Source organism: Falco rusticolus, chromosome 1 (genome assembly GCF_015220075.1).
Source record: "Falco rusticolus isolate bFalRus1 chromosome 1, bFalRus1.pri, whole genome shotgun sequence".
Taxonomy (NCBI): domain Eukaryota; kingdom Metazoa; phylum Chordata; class Aves; order Falconiformes; family Falconidae; genus Falco; species Falco rusticolus.
In genome coordinates this window covers 101746714-101763752 of record NC_051187.1, presented here as the reverse complement: position 1 = coordinate 101763752, position 17039 = coordinate 101746714, and the positions used below count along the sequence as shown (strand labels likewise).

Genomic DNA, 17039 nt, shown 5'->3' with positions numbered 1-17039 from the left:
ATTATCATTGCCTGCCATTCATGAAAGCCTGTGGAAAGCAAGTGCAAAAACCCCTTCACTGCAGATCATTAAGCTCCTTAGCACCACTGCATGTTTCATCAGGTTAAGCAGGGATGCTTGGGGTTGCTGGAGTTTATGTTGCCTGGGAAGGCATCCCTTAGATATTCAAGGGGACTGGTTTTCATTTGTGCTGATATAAACAAGAGAAAAATCCAGATCTTGTCATCATGGGGGCCAGCCGATTCTGTCTTTTTTGCTTTTCTCTTTAGACATCCTTAGAAAGATTTTGCAGTCAAATGTGGAGTGACTGCAAACACATGCCACCAGGCAAGAGTTCCCCAGGATGAACAGCTGATGCATAAATTGCATAAATTCCCTTCCTGGACAAGTTTTGCTCAAGCAATCCCTGCTTCAGTCTAAGTCTCAGTGAAAGGAGTGGAGCACAGGGAAAATGGCACCATCTTAGAACAAAATTATCTGCTGAGGGCTTTCACAGCAGGGATGTGTGGCCATCTGAACATCTCTGTATCTCAGAGGCTAGCAAAATCTGTACCAGTTTCCAGAAAGGCAGTATCTGGGCCTTTCACCTTCCCTCCTCCCCAACACCCCAGCTACGCATCTACATCCTCTTATTACAGCAATCTTGATTTACATCATCAGGAACTGGAGTCACACATGCCTCACTTCAAAGCTCCCTCCCTGCCTGTGAGGGAGCTGCTGATAGCAGAAGATACTGGTGTCTACAGATCACAAGTCAAGTGAAAGTCTGGTGAGCTGCCCAGACAGACACCGCTCTGCTTTGAGTCATTACCCCTTTTCCACCTGTTCTCAACTGTATGGATGAGAAAGGATAACTCATGTTCAAACACCCAGGTCAGCTGTGCCCGCCCCTGCAAAATAAACATTTGATGTCAGTGAAGAAAATTAATGGGCAGGTATTTCAGATATTTCCTTTCCCTTCACGCATTTCTCAGAGGTTTTATCAAAAGTAAAGAGAGTGAATAGCAAGACTGCAGTTGGCACTCGGACTCTTCTGGAAGACATGATGCCCAAGCACGCTCCACCAAGGCCAGGCAGCTGTTGGCATTGACGTGGCTTCACCTCCATGAGTCCCTGCCTATGCCCCTGATTGCCGTGGAGGGGCTGGGGAAGGCACAGGCTGTCTGCTGGCCACCCCACCCGGGGTGAGAGCAGGGTAGCTCTTCACTCTGGCCTCAGGGTCAGAACAGAAGAAAATATAATATAAAAAAATAAAGCAGACAATGCACTGCTCCCCAGCAGGAAACACAGCCACAATCATCCCTGGGACATTTTCTAGAGGCAAGCATGGGAGAAGAGAGGCAGTCCAATAGAGAGAAATCTCCCCTCCGATGTATTCCACAGATGCAGACAGAGACCAGAGGGGGAAAATGTTGGCACCAATGCCACCTGTGCCGGGTGCTGTCGGGTGCTCTCTGAGCCTGGGCTGCGCTGAAGGTTTTCAGGGCTAGCAAACAGATGGTCAAGGCATGGGAAGGACCAGCCTGGCTCCCGAGGTATTTGTTTCCAACAGCAAGAACAGGGTAGCGTAACACCGGCCCAACTCCTCCCACTGGGAAACAAGGTCTGGCTCAGGGCAGACGCCAAGGAAAGGCTCTGACTGTGCCCATGTGCGCAGCTGGCTGCACAGGCTCCCTGCTAATCTGTAAGGTGTGCCCTGTTGGGCTCTCCAGCCTTTGGGGAAGCTCCCTGTCCTCTGCGACTCACATGGTGGACCAGCCAGAGCGGGCAAGGGCACTTTGAGCAGCAGTCGCAGCCTGGGTGTCCTGCTGGAAAACCCCAGGTGCTGCCGGGAGCGGTGGCTCAGTAGGTGGCACTCTGCATCCACGGGGAGCCAGCACCTTCATAAAGGTGAGCCCTGCCCTTGCCGGCCCAGCAACCTGCCCCACCGGCCCAGCCACAGTGGGGCAGCGCACAGGGGTAAGCCTTGCAGCCCCCTCGAGGCTTCTCCTCCTGTCACCGCTCCTGGGGACATCTTCTGGGAGCTCAGCCTGAGGGCAGAGTCCAAGTACTCTTCCAGCCCTGGAAGAAAGCCACAGCCAAGCTCAGTGCCTCATCCCCGACAGCAGACAGCACAGCAGGGGCTTGCAGCGAGATCCCACCCTGAATGTCCTGAAACAAGTGGCCTCTGGAGGCTGTCCTCTCAGAGAGGCAGCCAGGCTTGGATTTGCCAGAATGCCACGATTTAGGAAGAACTCCCCTGATGTCCCATCTCAACCTCTCCATGCACAACTGGTGGCCATCACCACCTTGCTGCGTTTTCTGAATGCCAGGAGTGGTGCTGGTTGATGCCAGGCTGCCCCTTCATCTTCAAGGAAGCAGGAGCAACAGGAGGAAGTTGGCAAAACGCCTGACAAATTCAAAGCATGCCAAGCCAAATTCCTCGCTGCTGCCAGTCAGTGAGACGGAGACATTGGCTGGAGGTTTGAGAGAGAACTTAGTGACTCAGGCACTAGATATGCCATGTTTGGTCTCTAAACAGCACAGGTAACACGGGCAATTGCACTTGGGTCATTCAACCTTTCCCTCGCTAAGCTTCTCCTTTCAGGTGCTTAGCAGTTTGCCAAGCGTAGCGCATGGGGCTGAAATTTTCAGTGTTCAGTATATTCCTCAGACTGAGCTTATAAAAAAAAATTAATTGAAAATGCTTCCAGTGAATCTCTGGTTCAAAAAACCCGGGAGAAATACTTCATTTTTACATCTGCAAAAAAAAAAAATCCAGGAGGGAAGCTGGGGTGCCTCACTGAGGAAGCTTGGCATTGAGCAGGGCAGGGAAAGAAAACTCCTAGTTTACTAACCTCCCTTCGGCTATTCTCCTACAACCAACCCCACATTTTGACAGAAGAGACCTGAAACACCAAAGATTCTGCCTTTGGAGAAATTCCACTCACACGCACTTGGTCTCTGCTAATGCCAGGCCCTGGGACTTATGGGGGTCTTGTGGGTAGGGAACTCAGGTCTGAGGGGGAAAGGAGGGGCCCTGGCCCCCAAATGATGGCTGAGCTGTGGCCCAGGAGCTACTCAACGACTGTCTGCCAGTGCTGCAGCTGGACCGAACACTCTCAGTCCCAGGGCTGCAGCGGCCAAGCAGGATTTGTCTTTTTTCTGCTGCAGACACTTTGAGAAAAGGCATGGAAACAATGATACAAAACCCCAGCAGTGAAGCCGTCACCTAATGACAAAGGGGCTGATGGAGGTCTGTGGGGGCTCCCTGTGGCAGGTTACTATCCGAGCGACAGATCTGGCAACTTCTTTTTCAGCGCTCTTGGGCATCGCTTCTTGGGATTGGTGTGACCCGGCAAAGACAGCACTGGGAGCCGCATTATCCTCCTTCGGCGTGAGTGGAAGAGGGGGAAAAGGTTTAATGACTGAGTAACCTGGATCCCAGCCACCTCGAGTAAAGTCTCTGCCAGGTTCCCGAGCTGTGAGTAGCATTCCAGCCCCTCTCAAATAGGAGGTCACCCAGATGCTCCTCTCCCCATGCTCGGGCCGCATTGCCACTGTGGCCCTCCCACCCAGCCACAGTGACAGGAGCAAGGGGACACGGCTTCCTTCACCCTGGCCCCCTCGCAGGCCTTTTCTGCGTTCCCACCCTACACCGGCACATTACAACCCACTGCCCTCATGTTTCTCCCCAAAATGCCGGCCTGCTTCACGCTGCCTTACGCAATGGCCCAGGTGAGGCGGCCGTGGCCTGGCACCTCCGCTAAGGGGTGGCAATTACCAGGCGAGGTGCCCCCAAGGATCGCATTTGCCTCAGCCTGGATGCATGCCCACTTGCCTTCCTGCTCCTTACTCAGCCATTACTCACACACCGCTCAGGAGAACGCGCAGGACTGAGGCTGACAGGCCCATCACCTGGTTTAATGCTGCCTCGACAGACTCTCCCCTCAGAGGAGCCGGGGCACAGCACGGCGGCGAGGAGCCGGCGGGTAGTGCCGGCGCCCCCGCCCCGCCGCCGGGCCGGCCGCAGCCCCTCCGCCGCCCCCTCCCCGCGGCCCCTCCGCAGCGCCCACCGTGGCGGCAGCACCGCGCCTGCGCCGCCGCCCGCCCTCACCTGCCGGGCCCGCCCCGGCCCGCCCCGCCCCGCTGACGCCGCTCCTCGGCCGGCGGCCGCCTATAAAGCGGGCGGCGGCGGCGGGCGGCTCCTCATGGAGCGCTGCGCATCGCCGCCGCCCGCCGCGACACCCGTCACCGTCGCCGCCCGCCCCGGACCGCCAATGCGCGCTGTGGCGCTGATCGCCGCGCTGGCCGTGCTGGCAGGTGCGTGCGGGGCCGGCGGGAGGGGAGGGGAGCGGGGCGGCTGAGGGGCCGGGGGCGGGGGGCGTTGCGCGGCAGCGGCGCTCCGGTTGCCCCCTGCCCACGGCGCCGTTTCTCCTCGCAGCCTGCCGGTCTGTCGCCGGCTCCTCGCTCAACGGCACGGAGCCGGAGCGGCGCGGGGGCGCTGGCCCGCGGCAGCCCGAGGCCCGCGAAGGCGAGGCCGTGCCGGGTCCCGACTACGAGGAGGATGAGGAGTACGAGGAAGCGCTGCCCGTCCACCAGTACATCGTAGACGACTTGATCCGAGGTGAGCCGGTGGCCCTCCGGGGGACTGCTGTGAGGGGGGCCCCTCCGTGCCGGGCCCGGGGGTGGCTGCGGGCCCTGCCTCCTGTCCGCTCACCCGCTGCATGGCTGCCACGCTTGCAGGGCACGGGGTGAGCAGTCCTTCAGCTCGAAGCGCTGCCTTCGAAGTGGGCTGCCGTGAGTGGTGACAGTGTGAGCGTGTGGGGGCTGCGGCTTAGCTGGTGGCCTGCTGGACCACCGACTTGGTAAACCTGAGGGCTGTGAGGGGCAGCGGCCTCCCACTTGCTGTGGGAGCTTCAGTGGTGTTTATGGGTGCTGTGTGACCCTAAAGGCGGGTTTACATCAGACTGTCTCTTTTGCAGCAGGAGGTTTCTGGGTGTTTTCTCATAATGGTTTATTTGGGTTGGACTTGACTAAAACTTCCTGGGAAAGCAAACACTTATACCCCTTAAGTGGCTGCAGGAAAGCTTGTTAAGCATCTTTCAGGCAATGCTTCACTGTCGATAGCTATTGTGTGAGCTTCTTGTCACTTGCCAAGCTGTGAGGAGATCAGAATAGCCCACCTGACCATGGGGATAGGAGGGTTTCACTGCTTCTGTCCTAAGCACAGTTGTAATACAAGCCAGGTACCTACAACCAACTTGAACCTCAGTTGATGTTTAGTAGGCTGGTGCCGTTGCCCTCTAGGGTGGGTCTGGCTACTGGGTTTTTTTCTGCAGAAACACCCTGAGATTTGAATCTGAAGGACCTCTTAAGTGAAGGGGGAATCATACTCCAGATGCTCAGTCTAGGGAATTTGTGGACCCTTGGTGAAGTTTTTCATGAGTTGAAGACCTCCAGGGGAAACAGGAATGTCAGAGTTACTGAGCAGTTTGGCCTGTGAAACTACTGGCTTGGTGACTTAAGTGTTGTATAACTGCACAGAAACCAGAATTGCTACCAAAGGTGACTGGTTTGTAGACCAGCTCTTCTACTTGGCATGAAGTTTATCTGTGGAGCCTTCAAGCTGTTATGATTCAACTGCAGATGGCTTTCCTGGCTGTGCAGCTTGCAGACAGGGACACTGAGATCAAACTGATGAGCTGAGCCTGAAAGAGGGGGAATGGGGATGGCCTCAATTATGGAAGTGTGAACCTAAATGTCGACTCAGACTGGGCAGAGCCAGGGCCTCAGCTGTCAGTAGCAAGCTCACACTTCCAGGGACAGGAAACCTTGCTGCAGGAACAGTGTTCCTTGTTTACATATTAATATAGCTTATACCATTTGAATCAGACTTCTGGTTGCTGAAGGCGTTTTTACTTTTAAGTAACTTCAAGCCAGGCTTGTTGCTCTAGAAGTGAAAATGATCAGTGTCTAGACAACAGTGAATTACACCTTGTTTCTTTGTGCAGGCTCTCCTGTCACTAGAAATACAGGGTTATGAAGTAGTCGGATCCAGTTGCGTCCTGTTGTGGTGACTGCCTATATGCATAGTGCTCTGGGTAAAATACTACTACTCCCAAGATTATTTTCATTAGGTCTGCAGTGTACAATAGAGAAATTGAAGAGTATTGTAAATAGCACTACTGTTCTAATTCACCTAGTTAACTGTTTGCTCCTGGATAGCACAGTATTGCACAGAGAAGGCTTGACCAGCTGGCTCTAAAACAGTGCTGTCAAGCTTTGATTGTGCATGGAGCAGCTATGGAGCCTATGACCCTTAATCAGTGACTGGCTTTAGCTCATTCTCCCTAGCGAAAGGAAGATGATTGCCCTTGCTTAAATCCAAAGGCATTTTAAACCACACTCTTCTAGAGGTTTGTCTTAATTGAGATAATGAGGGGCAACAGTAAGCGGCAGAACAAATAACCTGACTCTTGCAGCCTGTCCTGCCTTCACTCCTCTGGTGCACTTGGCCTCTTTCTGAAAGTAGAAGAACTGGAAACAAACAATCTTCTGCTGAAGATGGCACTGCAGGTTGTTTGGGAGAAACAAGTATGCTAACTGGGGTGGCGAGCTGTCTTGCCTCTGCAAGTGCCCAGGACTATCTAGTGAGTATAATGCCTTTCATCACTGATGCGAATGGAGAGTTTAGAGTGATGGAGGCTGTTACCTTTGTATTCGAGGCGATGTGTAACTGTGGATGGCTTGGCTCAGTGTGAACTCAAGTGTTCTTTACAGGTCTTTGAACCTGTACAGTTTGACTCAAGTGTCTTAGGCTGTGATATGCTGCAGTCCTTCAACTCTGCTGCTCTTCATCTCTGGTGGCTCTCTTGGCTCATGTGCGTGTGCTGCTTTTGGTCTGCATTGCACAGGACTTAATGGTGGCAGAGTTGCACCTAGTGCGCTTCTAATCTTGCTACCTTTGTTCTGGGTGTGAAATGCCCAGCTGTGTGATGCTTGCTGGTCACAGGTTCTCCTGCAGTGACCATCCCCCAACCCCTCACCAAATTCTGTAACTCAGTTTTCAGAATCTGTCTTTTTAGCATGTCTAGACTGAGTCATCTTGTCCCTTTTTCAGTTGAACCTGTGGTTAAACCCAAGCCAACAAAGAGGGGGGGTGAGAAGAATGCCGGCAAATCAAGAAGGAAGAAAAACAAAGGGAAAAACAAAAAGAAAGGGACTCCCTGTGAAATGGAGTACAAAAACTTTTGCATCCATGGTGAATGCATATACCTAGAACATCTCCAGATGGTGACCTGCAAGTAAGTTACTTGTACCTTGTGAGTTAGGTGTGATTGGCATGAGCCAGTGGCATACGAGGGCTTGGAGGGAAAAAATCAGTGTCAGCTTGGCATAGATCCATCTCCTGCCATATTTTGACTGAGAATCTTTCTGCCATGTAAATTAAGTGATGATGGAATCTGAGGTGCATAACAAGCCACTGAACTCATCAGTTGGTCATAAACTCAAACCAAAAGAATGAAAAGGCGTGTCTTCCTGGAACATCACGCCCAAACTAATCTCAACTTGTTGAAATGCTGACAAACCTTGTGCTAGAGCAGTGACTGCATTTCATGAACATGCTCTGAAGCGAGCATCTTGAGATTCATGGGAAACTCTGAAAAAGTCTTAGGTCAGGTTTGAATGTGTGTGGGTGTCCTTGGCTCCAGACAGCACAGGAGCTGATAAGAACTTGTGTTAATATTTACTTGCAGGTGTCATCAGGATTTTTTTGGTGAGCGCTGTGGTGAACAGTTCATGAAGACTCAAAGGAAGAATGATGTGGCAGACTACTCGAAGACTGTGTTGGTAGTAGTAGCTGTCCTGCTCTCGAGCTTCAGCTTCATTACTGTACTTACCGTTGTGATAATGCAGTAAGTATTATCCTCTGTCTAGCTTAAGCATGAGCGGGGCTGGTGTCCAGTAGCCCCAAAACTGTGTGTAGCTCCTCTGAAATACCTGTGTGGAAGGCATTCAAAAGGGCTGACTTCTTTGACCAGCTTGGGTAGGTACTGAGGGTAGAAGCAAAGTCTGAGAAGTTCCTAAGTGTCTAAGTGTTCACTTTCTCTTGCTCTTGGCTGTGAACCCTGTATTTTAAAACAAGAGCCTTTTTGCTGTTGCTACAACAAGGAGAGTTACAGTGCTGCAGAACATCAGCAGGAAGTGGAGGAGGAGCATTAATGCTGATACAGCAGCGCCTTCCCTAATCCTCATGGAGAAGCCAGTAAGCCGTAATGTAACAACCTCATGCAAGGATATTATCCAGCAGCTGGGTACACAGCTGGAGGGAAGGAAGTGGTGCTGCAATTGTCCACTTATTAATCGAGGTTGCTGGGCTTAAATACTTACACTGTGGGAAGCAAATGCTGTCAGTCCCAAATGTTGTACTGCTTGCTGTTAAGATGGAGGGAACAACCATTCCAGCTCTACTAACTGCTGACAGTTCAGTGGGTGATCAGAATCTGGAGTCCTGTTGTGAATAAATTAAAAGAGCTTTTCTGGGTATGTGTTGCAAGCCATATATTGAACTCTTCTTCGTACCTGCTAAAAAGGAGTGTGCAGCAGCTCATGCCTACCTGTGCCTTTGCTTGTTGCCAGGAGTTTGTGCCGCGTTTAGATATTCAGCACAGGAAGCCAGACTGGCATTTCCTGGGTATTGGAGCAGTACTCCAGTTCTAACACTGCAGCTCCACCACAGTAGGGCTTGAGATATCTTAGGTGAAACTCAAATGTTCAGTCTAATTTTAGATCTTGAAGTACATGAACTGAATTGGCTACATGCTGTATACCCTTTCCTGCAATTCAGGAAACAAGGTGCGCATTTGCCATTTCACTGTTGCTTCATATTTAGGTCTGAACTTGAATGATGGGGTGAATGCTTGTTCTCTGAATGCTGCCTTATTCCTTGGTGCTAGGAGAGATGACTAGTTCTGTAGTGCTGTAAGAGCAAATGATCGCTGTTAGTTTCTGGAGTGAGCCGTGGAATAGGATTGCATTTGTTTAATGCTCTGAACCCTCACAAGCTTGAAGCATGCGGTTCATTAATGAGTACCTTCATCCAGAGAAGCTAGATGGTCTGTTTGGAACAGTCACTAGAAAAGATGGGAGAAATTGGGGAAGAAAACATCAGTAAGGATCTTGCTTGCGGTGTGTAAAAGGGACATGTCAAGGGGACAGGGACTTGAGATAATTAAATCTGCAGGGCTTTGCTGTGGGGAGGAAGAAAGCAGTCTGGTCTCTGCAGCCCTTTGCTAAAGCCACCAGGAAATCTGCCTCCTGGTGCTTTGCTCCGTTCCTGGGATAAACTAATCAGGCTTAAGCCAAGAAGCCCTGGCTCTGTGAGGCAAAACTACCAGTACCTGACTTGGGGGTTCCTTGATTTTTATCATCAGATACTGCTTGATGCTGAAAGCTTAAAAACTGCCTTGCTTGAAGCTTCCTGGTACTGAGGAGTTGCTTTGAGGATTCAAAGGACATAAGTCTAAATGCTTCAGAGGATGTGGGAGCTGGTGGCAACAGGATGAATGTCGGAGTTCCAATTGACCTCTAACATGCCATAATTCCACAGGGTCAGGAAAAAGTGTCCTCAGTATGAAGAGAAAGAAGAAAGGAAAAAACTTCGACAAGAAAACAGAAATGGCCATGTTGGTGTGTAAATGAAGAGAAAGCAGGTATGGAAGCTGACTTGGAATGCCTTTTAGGCTGGAGTAACCCATATGAGAATTGTGTGTTTTGTGAAGCTAGTGTTTGCTTTTAAAGCTTCAAGTGCTTTGAAACACATGGATTACATGTAAATGACTGGCTCAGGTCTCTGGTTTCCCAAAAACAGAGTTGTGCAAGTTCTTCAACAGCTTTGTTAACTTTCTGGATGCTGTCTTGAAGAAAGTGAGGATAGGAGATAAGTGGACTTAAGAAAAAAAAATATCCCTAACAGCTGGGCAGAGGGCAGGTTTTGTGCAAGAAACCATGGTAAACTTCCATGATGGAAGACAGTGCAGCAGCCAAGTGAGGAGTCATCACCTCTCATGAGAGAAGTACTGAGCTTTTTCATGTCTTTTCTGCTAAGTATCAGGAAGCTTCTGGTGCTCAGAGGCTATAGACCAAAACAAAACTGCCAGTTCTTTGAGCACTCTAGATAGTCTCTCAGTCAAGTTCCATACTGTCATAGCGACTGAGTGCTAAAGCTCCCTGGCCTAGGTGAATCACTCCTGGGAGAAATGTAGTGGATGTTAATGAGCAAGCAAGTCTGTCTCTTGTGAGCAAAAGTGTACCTAACAGCAGGCTCAAGAACCCATGCTGAGTTATACTACAAGCTGAAGGAGGCAACTATAGAGGATAGTCCTGAAGAAGTTCTGGCAGAACTCGGAAGTTCTGCTTTGCCACACGGAAGCTAAAGACCTTGTCCTGCTTTGTCCAGTGGCAATTGGAGAGTTTTGCTCAAAGCTTACTTGAAGCAGAAGAGTATCTGGCAGAGCGTCCCCAGGTGTGTGCACTTAACCAACCAGCCTTGGGTGTAGGTTTGTGTGGTTCTAGCACAGAATGCTTATGTCTTGGGTAGTGATTAATGTGCCTGGTCTGCCCCTTACAGAGCAGTTCTGATGTGGCCACTGCCAGGCTGCAGGGTACCTCTGGCTACCTGATACATCCACCTGGACACTGTGAGCTGGAGCTGTTGCCACTAAGCCCTGATTCATAAAGACAGAGGCTGCTGCAAGGAGATGTCAACATGCCACTTGCTGCTGAATCGCTTGCTGGGGAGGACAGTTACCGCTGCACCTTGGCACAATGATGTGGAAGGAGCTGCCACTATGGGGTAGAGAGGACCTGCTATCAAGACCTGCTAGAGACTACTGCTACCGAGCCCTCTATCAGTGCTGGAGCTCCAGTCTCTGCTGTTGTGTGGATGGACTTTCTTCTGTTAGCAAGTCTCCTTTGGCAGCTCTAACTCTGAGCTTGTCATGGCTTCAAAGAATAGATGGAGGGGAGAAAAAAATCCCTTCCCTCTCCCAAAGTGAAAAAGGGAAGAGCTCTGGATGACTTCTCTTCCTAGACCTCAGTGGATGAAAAATCTAAATCTACTGTCACTGTGCTCCCTGTTGATATCGGCTTCAAAGGACTTCATCTCTAGTTCTGACTTGCAGGGTGTTGGTGACAGATCTTTGTCAGCCACACCTGGGTTCTGTTACTGTATGTGTGGAAAGTAATCCCTCTGAATTCAGTAGGACTCATTGTGTGAGTGGAGAGACCATTTGTGTGTGTGCTAGCCTGAGTTAACATTAGTCTCCTCAGGATGCCAAGACAGTAAATGCAAGATCTGAAGCTTTGTATCTGAAGGAAGAGATCCATGCTCAAACAAGCTAATAAGCCTGGACCCATCTGTTATAAATGCAAAGCTACTTGTTACCCAGATACTTAATGTTGCTTTAAGCAGCACTTAAAATATAAAATGCTTCATATCAGATCCAGTCAGTTGAACTTGACCAAGAACCTGTTCCTTTGAAGAATTAAATTAATGCACTGACACTTAGCAAGCAGTGGTCTCTTGTGCTCTACGGTCTGGTGCAAAGAACTCAACTTACCTCAATTTTCTGACCCAAGTGTCCTTGGTTTCTTGAACTGTCCGTGCAGTCTTGAGCACAAGAGTATTATTTGAGTTCAGTTTCTTCTTGGAAGAGTGAATGTGTTCTGTATAAACAGAGCAGAATTCTTCTGGTAGCAGAGAAACACCATTATTGTCAAGTCATATCTGTAAATGTGTAAATATTTATTACTGTATTTAATATTTAATGTTTCCATAACAAACTTATTTATTTTATAATTAAACTTTTTACATAACCTAATCATGGTAAGATTTTTTTCTTGCTCTCAGGAGTACATGTAAACACTTGAAATTAGAGCTTGGTTTCTCCTCAAAGCAGGAATTTCAACACTTAAGAGCCTGAAGTACAGCTGTGAAGAAATACAGCCATGTGTGAAGTATGAGCTTGGTACTCTCACAGGTGTGCAAGTTGTTTGTAAACAAAATGTGCAAATGCAAGTACCTGTTTCTGTAGGAAGTCCATTTAATTCAACTACAAAGGAGTTGTTTTTTCATTACTGGATCAGGGAGGGGCTAAGTGAGCCACCTCGTTGGGAGCAAAATCTCAAGCTGAAGTCTAAGCCAACAAGTAGCCCTTTGCACTGGACTCAGGAGCTGGGAGTACTGAAGAGGGCAGAGCCTTTCATCTCTGTGGTCAGAAAGAATTTGGACAGTGGCTTGAAACTTGGTCTTAAGTAAATGATGAAAAGCAGGATAGCCTCAGATTAGTGACTCCTGAAACAAAAAGGTAGCCTTGGCTTCTACACTATACCTTGTATTTCTTTTTCTTCCTGGATGGCCTTCAGTGTGTGCTGATGTTTTCCCTAAACATTTCCAGCGGTGAGCTGGGGTCTAAGTTCACAGTTGCCTGAGGGGGAAAAAAAAAAAATAGTTTCAAGGGGGTGAGTTTGGCTTTAAAGCCACAGCCACAAAGGTGGAGAGCCTTGTTTAGAGGCCCTTTTCTCAAAAGCATTTTCAAAAGGTTGCTGGCTGTGCCTTAGCTTGAAGCAGAGGGGCAGGGGAGGGAACCAACCACTGTTTTGAATTGGGACTCCGGTTGCGTACCTGATGTAAAAGTAAAGCGTAGTCCTGTCCAGAGTAGCTGAGATGCATTTGCCTTGGCTTCCTGAGATAGCCAAGTAGTTCTCAGACTCTGCGAGCAGCCTGTATGGTATGGAGCTGAGGTAGAGGTAAATGTATTGCAACATCCCTTGGGAAGATTGCAAGACTTCATTCCAGGGAACATGCTTCATTACCAAAGTAAACAGCACTTCTCCAAGCGGCTTTTCCACAGACATTTGTTATTAGAGCTCTGGCAAGAAAAGCTGTTTCTGTCAGTCATGCCAAGCTTTTTGCTTTGGGTAAACAAGCTCAATCTCAGTGGTAACTGAGCCATAGCCTAGTGAGACTGGGGATGGAGTACAACTCCCATTTGAAAGCCATAAGGCTCTTCTTCCAGAAATGCTTCTGCCTCTAGTCTTCTTACATATCAGGTTTTCTACTTGATGGGCTAAACCAATGTGAGCATAGAAAACTGAGCTGATTTCCCTTTTCCTTTCCCAGCCTGAAACCCTAACAGGAGCAAAGCTACTAGTGTAACTTGTGAATTTCATCTGTTGTGTATTTTTCATGCCATAGTTACTGAGTGAATGGGAGGATATTTCCTGAAAATTGGCAGTTAGGAACTGGAGGGTCCCAACTGAATACTTTCTGGGAGGTTGGACTTGAAAATTTGAGTGCCAGCTGGTGTTGTGGCTTGGACTATAACTCCTGTCAATAATCGGGAAGGAAAATTATGGCTGGGTGTCCTGAGCTGGAAGTTTGGAAATAATGGAGGGCATGCTTCATAGAAGATGTGTTCCTTTCTAAGGGTTTAGGTCACAAGCAGATTTTCTGAGAAGTAGGGTAGGCAGCAGCTCCCTCAGAGAGAAGGCTTTTGCTATGGGTCAGTCACATCCATCGTTGCTGAAGTGCGTGCTAGCAGAGCAGAGCTTTTCTGTGCCTGAGAGGTGACTGCTGTCTTGCATTAGGTGGGGAACTTCCCGTGTTCCCTGTGATGGCTTGCTGAGCACTGTAAAATGTTTTCTGTGTTTGCTGAAGGAATTCCTTTTTGAGAAATTCAGTGCAGGGAATTGAGGGCAAATCTCCCTGTCAGGAATGACATGTAACTAAGTTCAGAACTGCTGTACAGCTTTGCATTTAAAAAATAAATTAATTCCTTTATGTTTTTAATCAATTATAATTTCTAGCATGCAGTAATGTTTTTTTTCTATTTGAGCTATGGCTCTGACAGCTTGCTGCCAGCTTCCTAATATAAATTTGATGCACAAGCACCATCAAGACCTACAGTGTTCAGTGGGTTGGTTACTTAAACAAACACAACTGATGGGTGGAACTGTATGTCTGGAAGGCTCTTGCTGTCCAAGGATGCTACACATGTGTGACAAGCAAATCTGATCTGCTGTAGGGCAAGGCCAAAGATAATTTTTATTGTTGATCCTGCACAGCCAGGTCTGCTCTTCAGGATATATACATCACCTGGCTGTTAACCTGGTCCCCTCACCAGGGAGTTACCTTAGTTCTGCTAAGCGTGCCTGGGTTTCTGGTCCCATATTTTACCAGTAAGTTATGCCTCCAGATTATTCTTGACCTTCCCATGGCAATGTTACTTTGATGGGAGAGCTCCTATGTCCTTGTTACTTGTAGCTGCCTCAGTGGAGACCTGGAAGAGTAGCCTGAGATGTTCTTGCACAATTTTCTGCATACACAGCTGACTTTGCAAGGTATTTTTGATATCCAGATCAGTATCCAGGAATTCTGGTAACATGAGGGTCATGTTTGCTTGCACAATTCCTTCCTCTTTCCTGAATGTTTTGTTCTCCATGATTATCACGTTTTGTAGAAAAAACGATAGCTCACGGTGTTTTTCTCTATTGTGTATTTATGGTGCTTTTGAGTGTTTGGCAGTTGCCTATGACCAGAGTAGCTTCCTGTCTACATCTGGGCTTCACTTCCCTCATCCTGCCCTTGTCCCAGTGTGCCCCTTTTCCCTTGGAGCAGTAGATGTTACTTTCAGTCTTAGCCTGCTGGGTATTCCGGGAAGGCCAGCTCTCTGTGGCAATGAAAAGGTACGAGTTTAAGGTGTTTTTCTTTTCTTCAGTAAATCCAGGTATACGTGGACATCTATGAAGGTGTTTGTACTGGCAGTGGCTGCAAGTAGCTGTTGTGCAGTGGTTTGCCTAAATCCACCTTTGATGCCATTTCCAGTCACTGGTATAAAGTTTTGAGCTCTTAAAATAGTATTGGGCCTTTTTCATATCATTATGTTTACCTCACCTGCTAGCACTACAAATACTTTGGTAAACTACCTGAGCAACCATATCTGAATGCAAGGTGGTTAACTGGGACAAACACCTCTTTTTGAAGAGGTCTTCTGGATGTGCTAACAGTGTGTCTTGCTTGAGTGAACAATCCTGTGATCACTTGGCTCTTGAGGTGTTACCTTTGATAGGACGGCCTCACGTTTTTGGTGACAGCTGAATGCAGTGAGTGACTGCACTCAAGGACCCAGGGCCCGTGGCCTATGTAAGTGTTGGAGTCTGTTCACATGAGATAGATCAGTGGACAGAAGGGTCAGAGAGCTTTTAATAAGCAAACCTTGATTCCTTCTCATTTTGTGAACAAAGCTGTACATACCTATCGTTCCTCTGCTGGTTACACCTTCCTTGAGCGAGTAATCCTCATTTACTGCAGGTCTGGCTTTGCCTATGACTCGTGAGTTTGCTTGGTTGAGACAGCTACGCCTGTGAATGTCAGAGGAGAACAGCTATTGTTTGCTTACTGTGGATCTAGGCCCAAAGCCAAGGAAGCAGGATTTGTGCCTTTTCAACTAAAGGAGACCCATGAGGTGGGACATCTTAAATCCAAGGTAAAGAAATGCTTTCAGAATACATTTTCCTAGTAAGGAATGTAGCATTTTTCCTTGAGAAAAACAAATTTTCATTCGTATGCTTTTTGTGTCAGAAAGATATATCTTTTTGCATATAATTCAGAAAAAGCCACTTCCCAGCTCAGCGTTTTTTGACTGAAATAATGCAGCCTGTTCTCTTCACATTTTGGGACAGAAAGCAAAGCTAAATGCTCTTGAAAGTCTGATCTAATCCAGTATTTCCAATATGCCTTAACCTAGATGTCATACCCTCATTCCAATGCTGTGCATGCAAAGTCAGATAACACCATCATCACTTCTAACTGCCTGTGGATTCTTGCTTATTGATGCTTAGGCCCAGACCTTGGAAAATAGCTTCCTTCTTTGAGTGTGGCACACAGCTGGCAATGACTTTGTATTTAGGTATCAGACAGCAGTCGCTTACAAACTGAACTAGTTTATGGCTGGTGCTTGAAGCCTGGTAGTTTTCAGGAAGATAACGTACTACCTCGTGTTTTAGCATCAGTTATGTTCTTTTTGCTTAGGAAAGGAAATCTCTTCAGCACTGCAGGTAACTAGTTAAAAATGGTGGAAACAAAAATTACTTTTAGGGGTCTAAAGCAATGTATATATTTTAAAATGGCTGTATTAAACCATCCACAGCTCCTGTCAGTAAAAGGTCTGAGCACCTCAGAAACAATCCAGATCATATGATGCACTGTCAGATCTGAATTCTGCTCCTTATTTCACTGCTGGTACGGTGAGGTGAATTGTTGGTGGTCCAACAAGAGCTGAAACTGGTAGCTGTCCCAAGTTTCAGCCACCAGAATTCCCTTCCTCTTGCATCCTTTACCCTCACATTTCTAAGCCGCGTCATTTGTGTTCAGAAATGATTAAAGGTGCATACGGAGAATGCAAGTAGAAAGAGTTGCAAATGAAACTTTCAAATGTAATTTCCATAGACACAGAGTTAGTGTGTCTCCCGTTGATATCTGTCTGCATTGCTTTCATACCATATCTGGCTCCTTCCAGTTAAAAGGCACTTTCCTGTCTTATGCCCGGAGATGATTACTGTAAGGGATGAAAGGCAGACACTTCTTGGGTGGAGCAGAATGGAACAAAACCAAACCAAGGCTTAGGGCAACAAATGTCCTGTCAGGTCTTAGTCCCTCTCATTTAGGATGAAAGATTTTCAAGAACATGTACAGTAGCTAGTGGCTTGGTTCTGTTTAGGTGTTCTGTGCAGGCACTAGCATATTGTCTGAAAAAGACAGCAACAGCTGAGATTTCAGCTGGAAAGGGGGAGTGAGGTGGAAGGATAGAGTAGCAAAGTACAGCAGAATGGGCCAGAATCAATAACAGGATTTTACATTACGACTCCCCAACAAGCACCCCTGCCACGTAGAAATAGTAACTTCCCTTTCCGTTTTAAAGGCTTACCTAGGATAGTTCCCATGAGCTCTGTTATTGCCTGTGAAGGACCTCTTAAAGCACTAAATTCAACCAATA

The 17039-nt window shown here is 48.0% G+C and overlaps 1 protein-coding gene across 2 annotated transcripts; it reads left to right on the top strand.

Annotated features, from left to right (window-relative positions):
* Positions 1 to 4206: 4206 nt before the first annotated feature.
* On the top strand, positions 4207 to 11824 carry AREG (amphiregulin). Of its 2 annotated transcripts, XM_037391993.1 has the most exons (6): positions 4207 to 4302; positions 4424 to 4606; positions 7103 to 7286; positions 7740 to 7898; positions 9593 to 9695; positions 10613 to 11824. In XM_037391993.1, exons 1-5 carry the CDS (start codon positions 4260 to 4262, stop codon positions 9678 to 9680), a joined length of 657 nt encoding a protein of 218 aa, XP_037247890.1. In that variant the 5' UTR covers positions 4207 to 4259; the 3' UTR covers positions 9681 to 9695; positions 10613 to 11824. The 2 variants fall into 2 exon arrangements, with proteins under 2 accessions (XP_037247890.1, XP_037247880.1); XM_037391983.1 differs by having other exon boundaries at positions 9593 to 11824.
* Positions 11825 to 17039: the final 5215 nt, after the last annotated feature.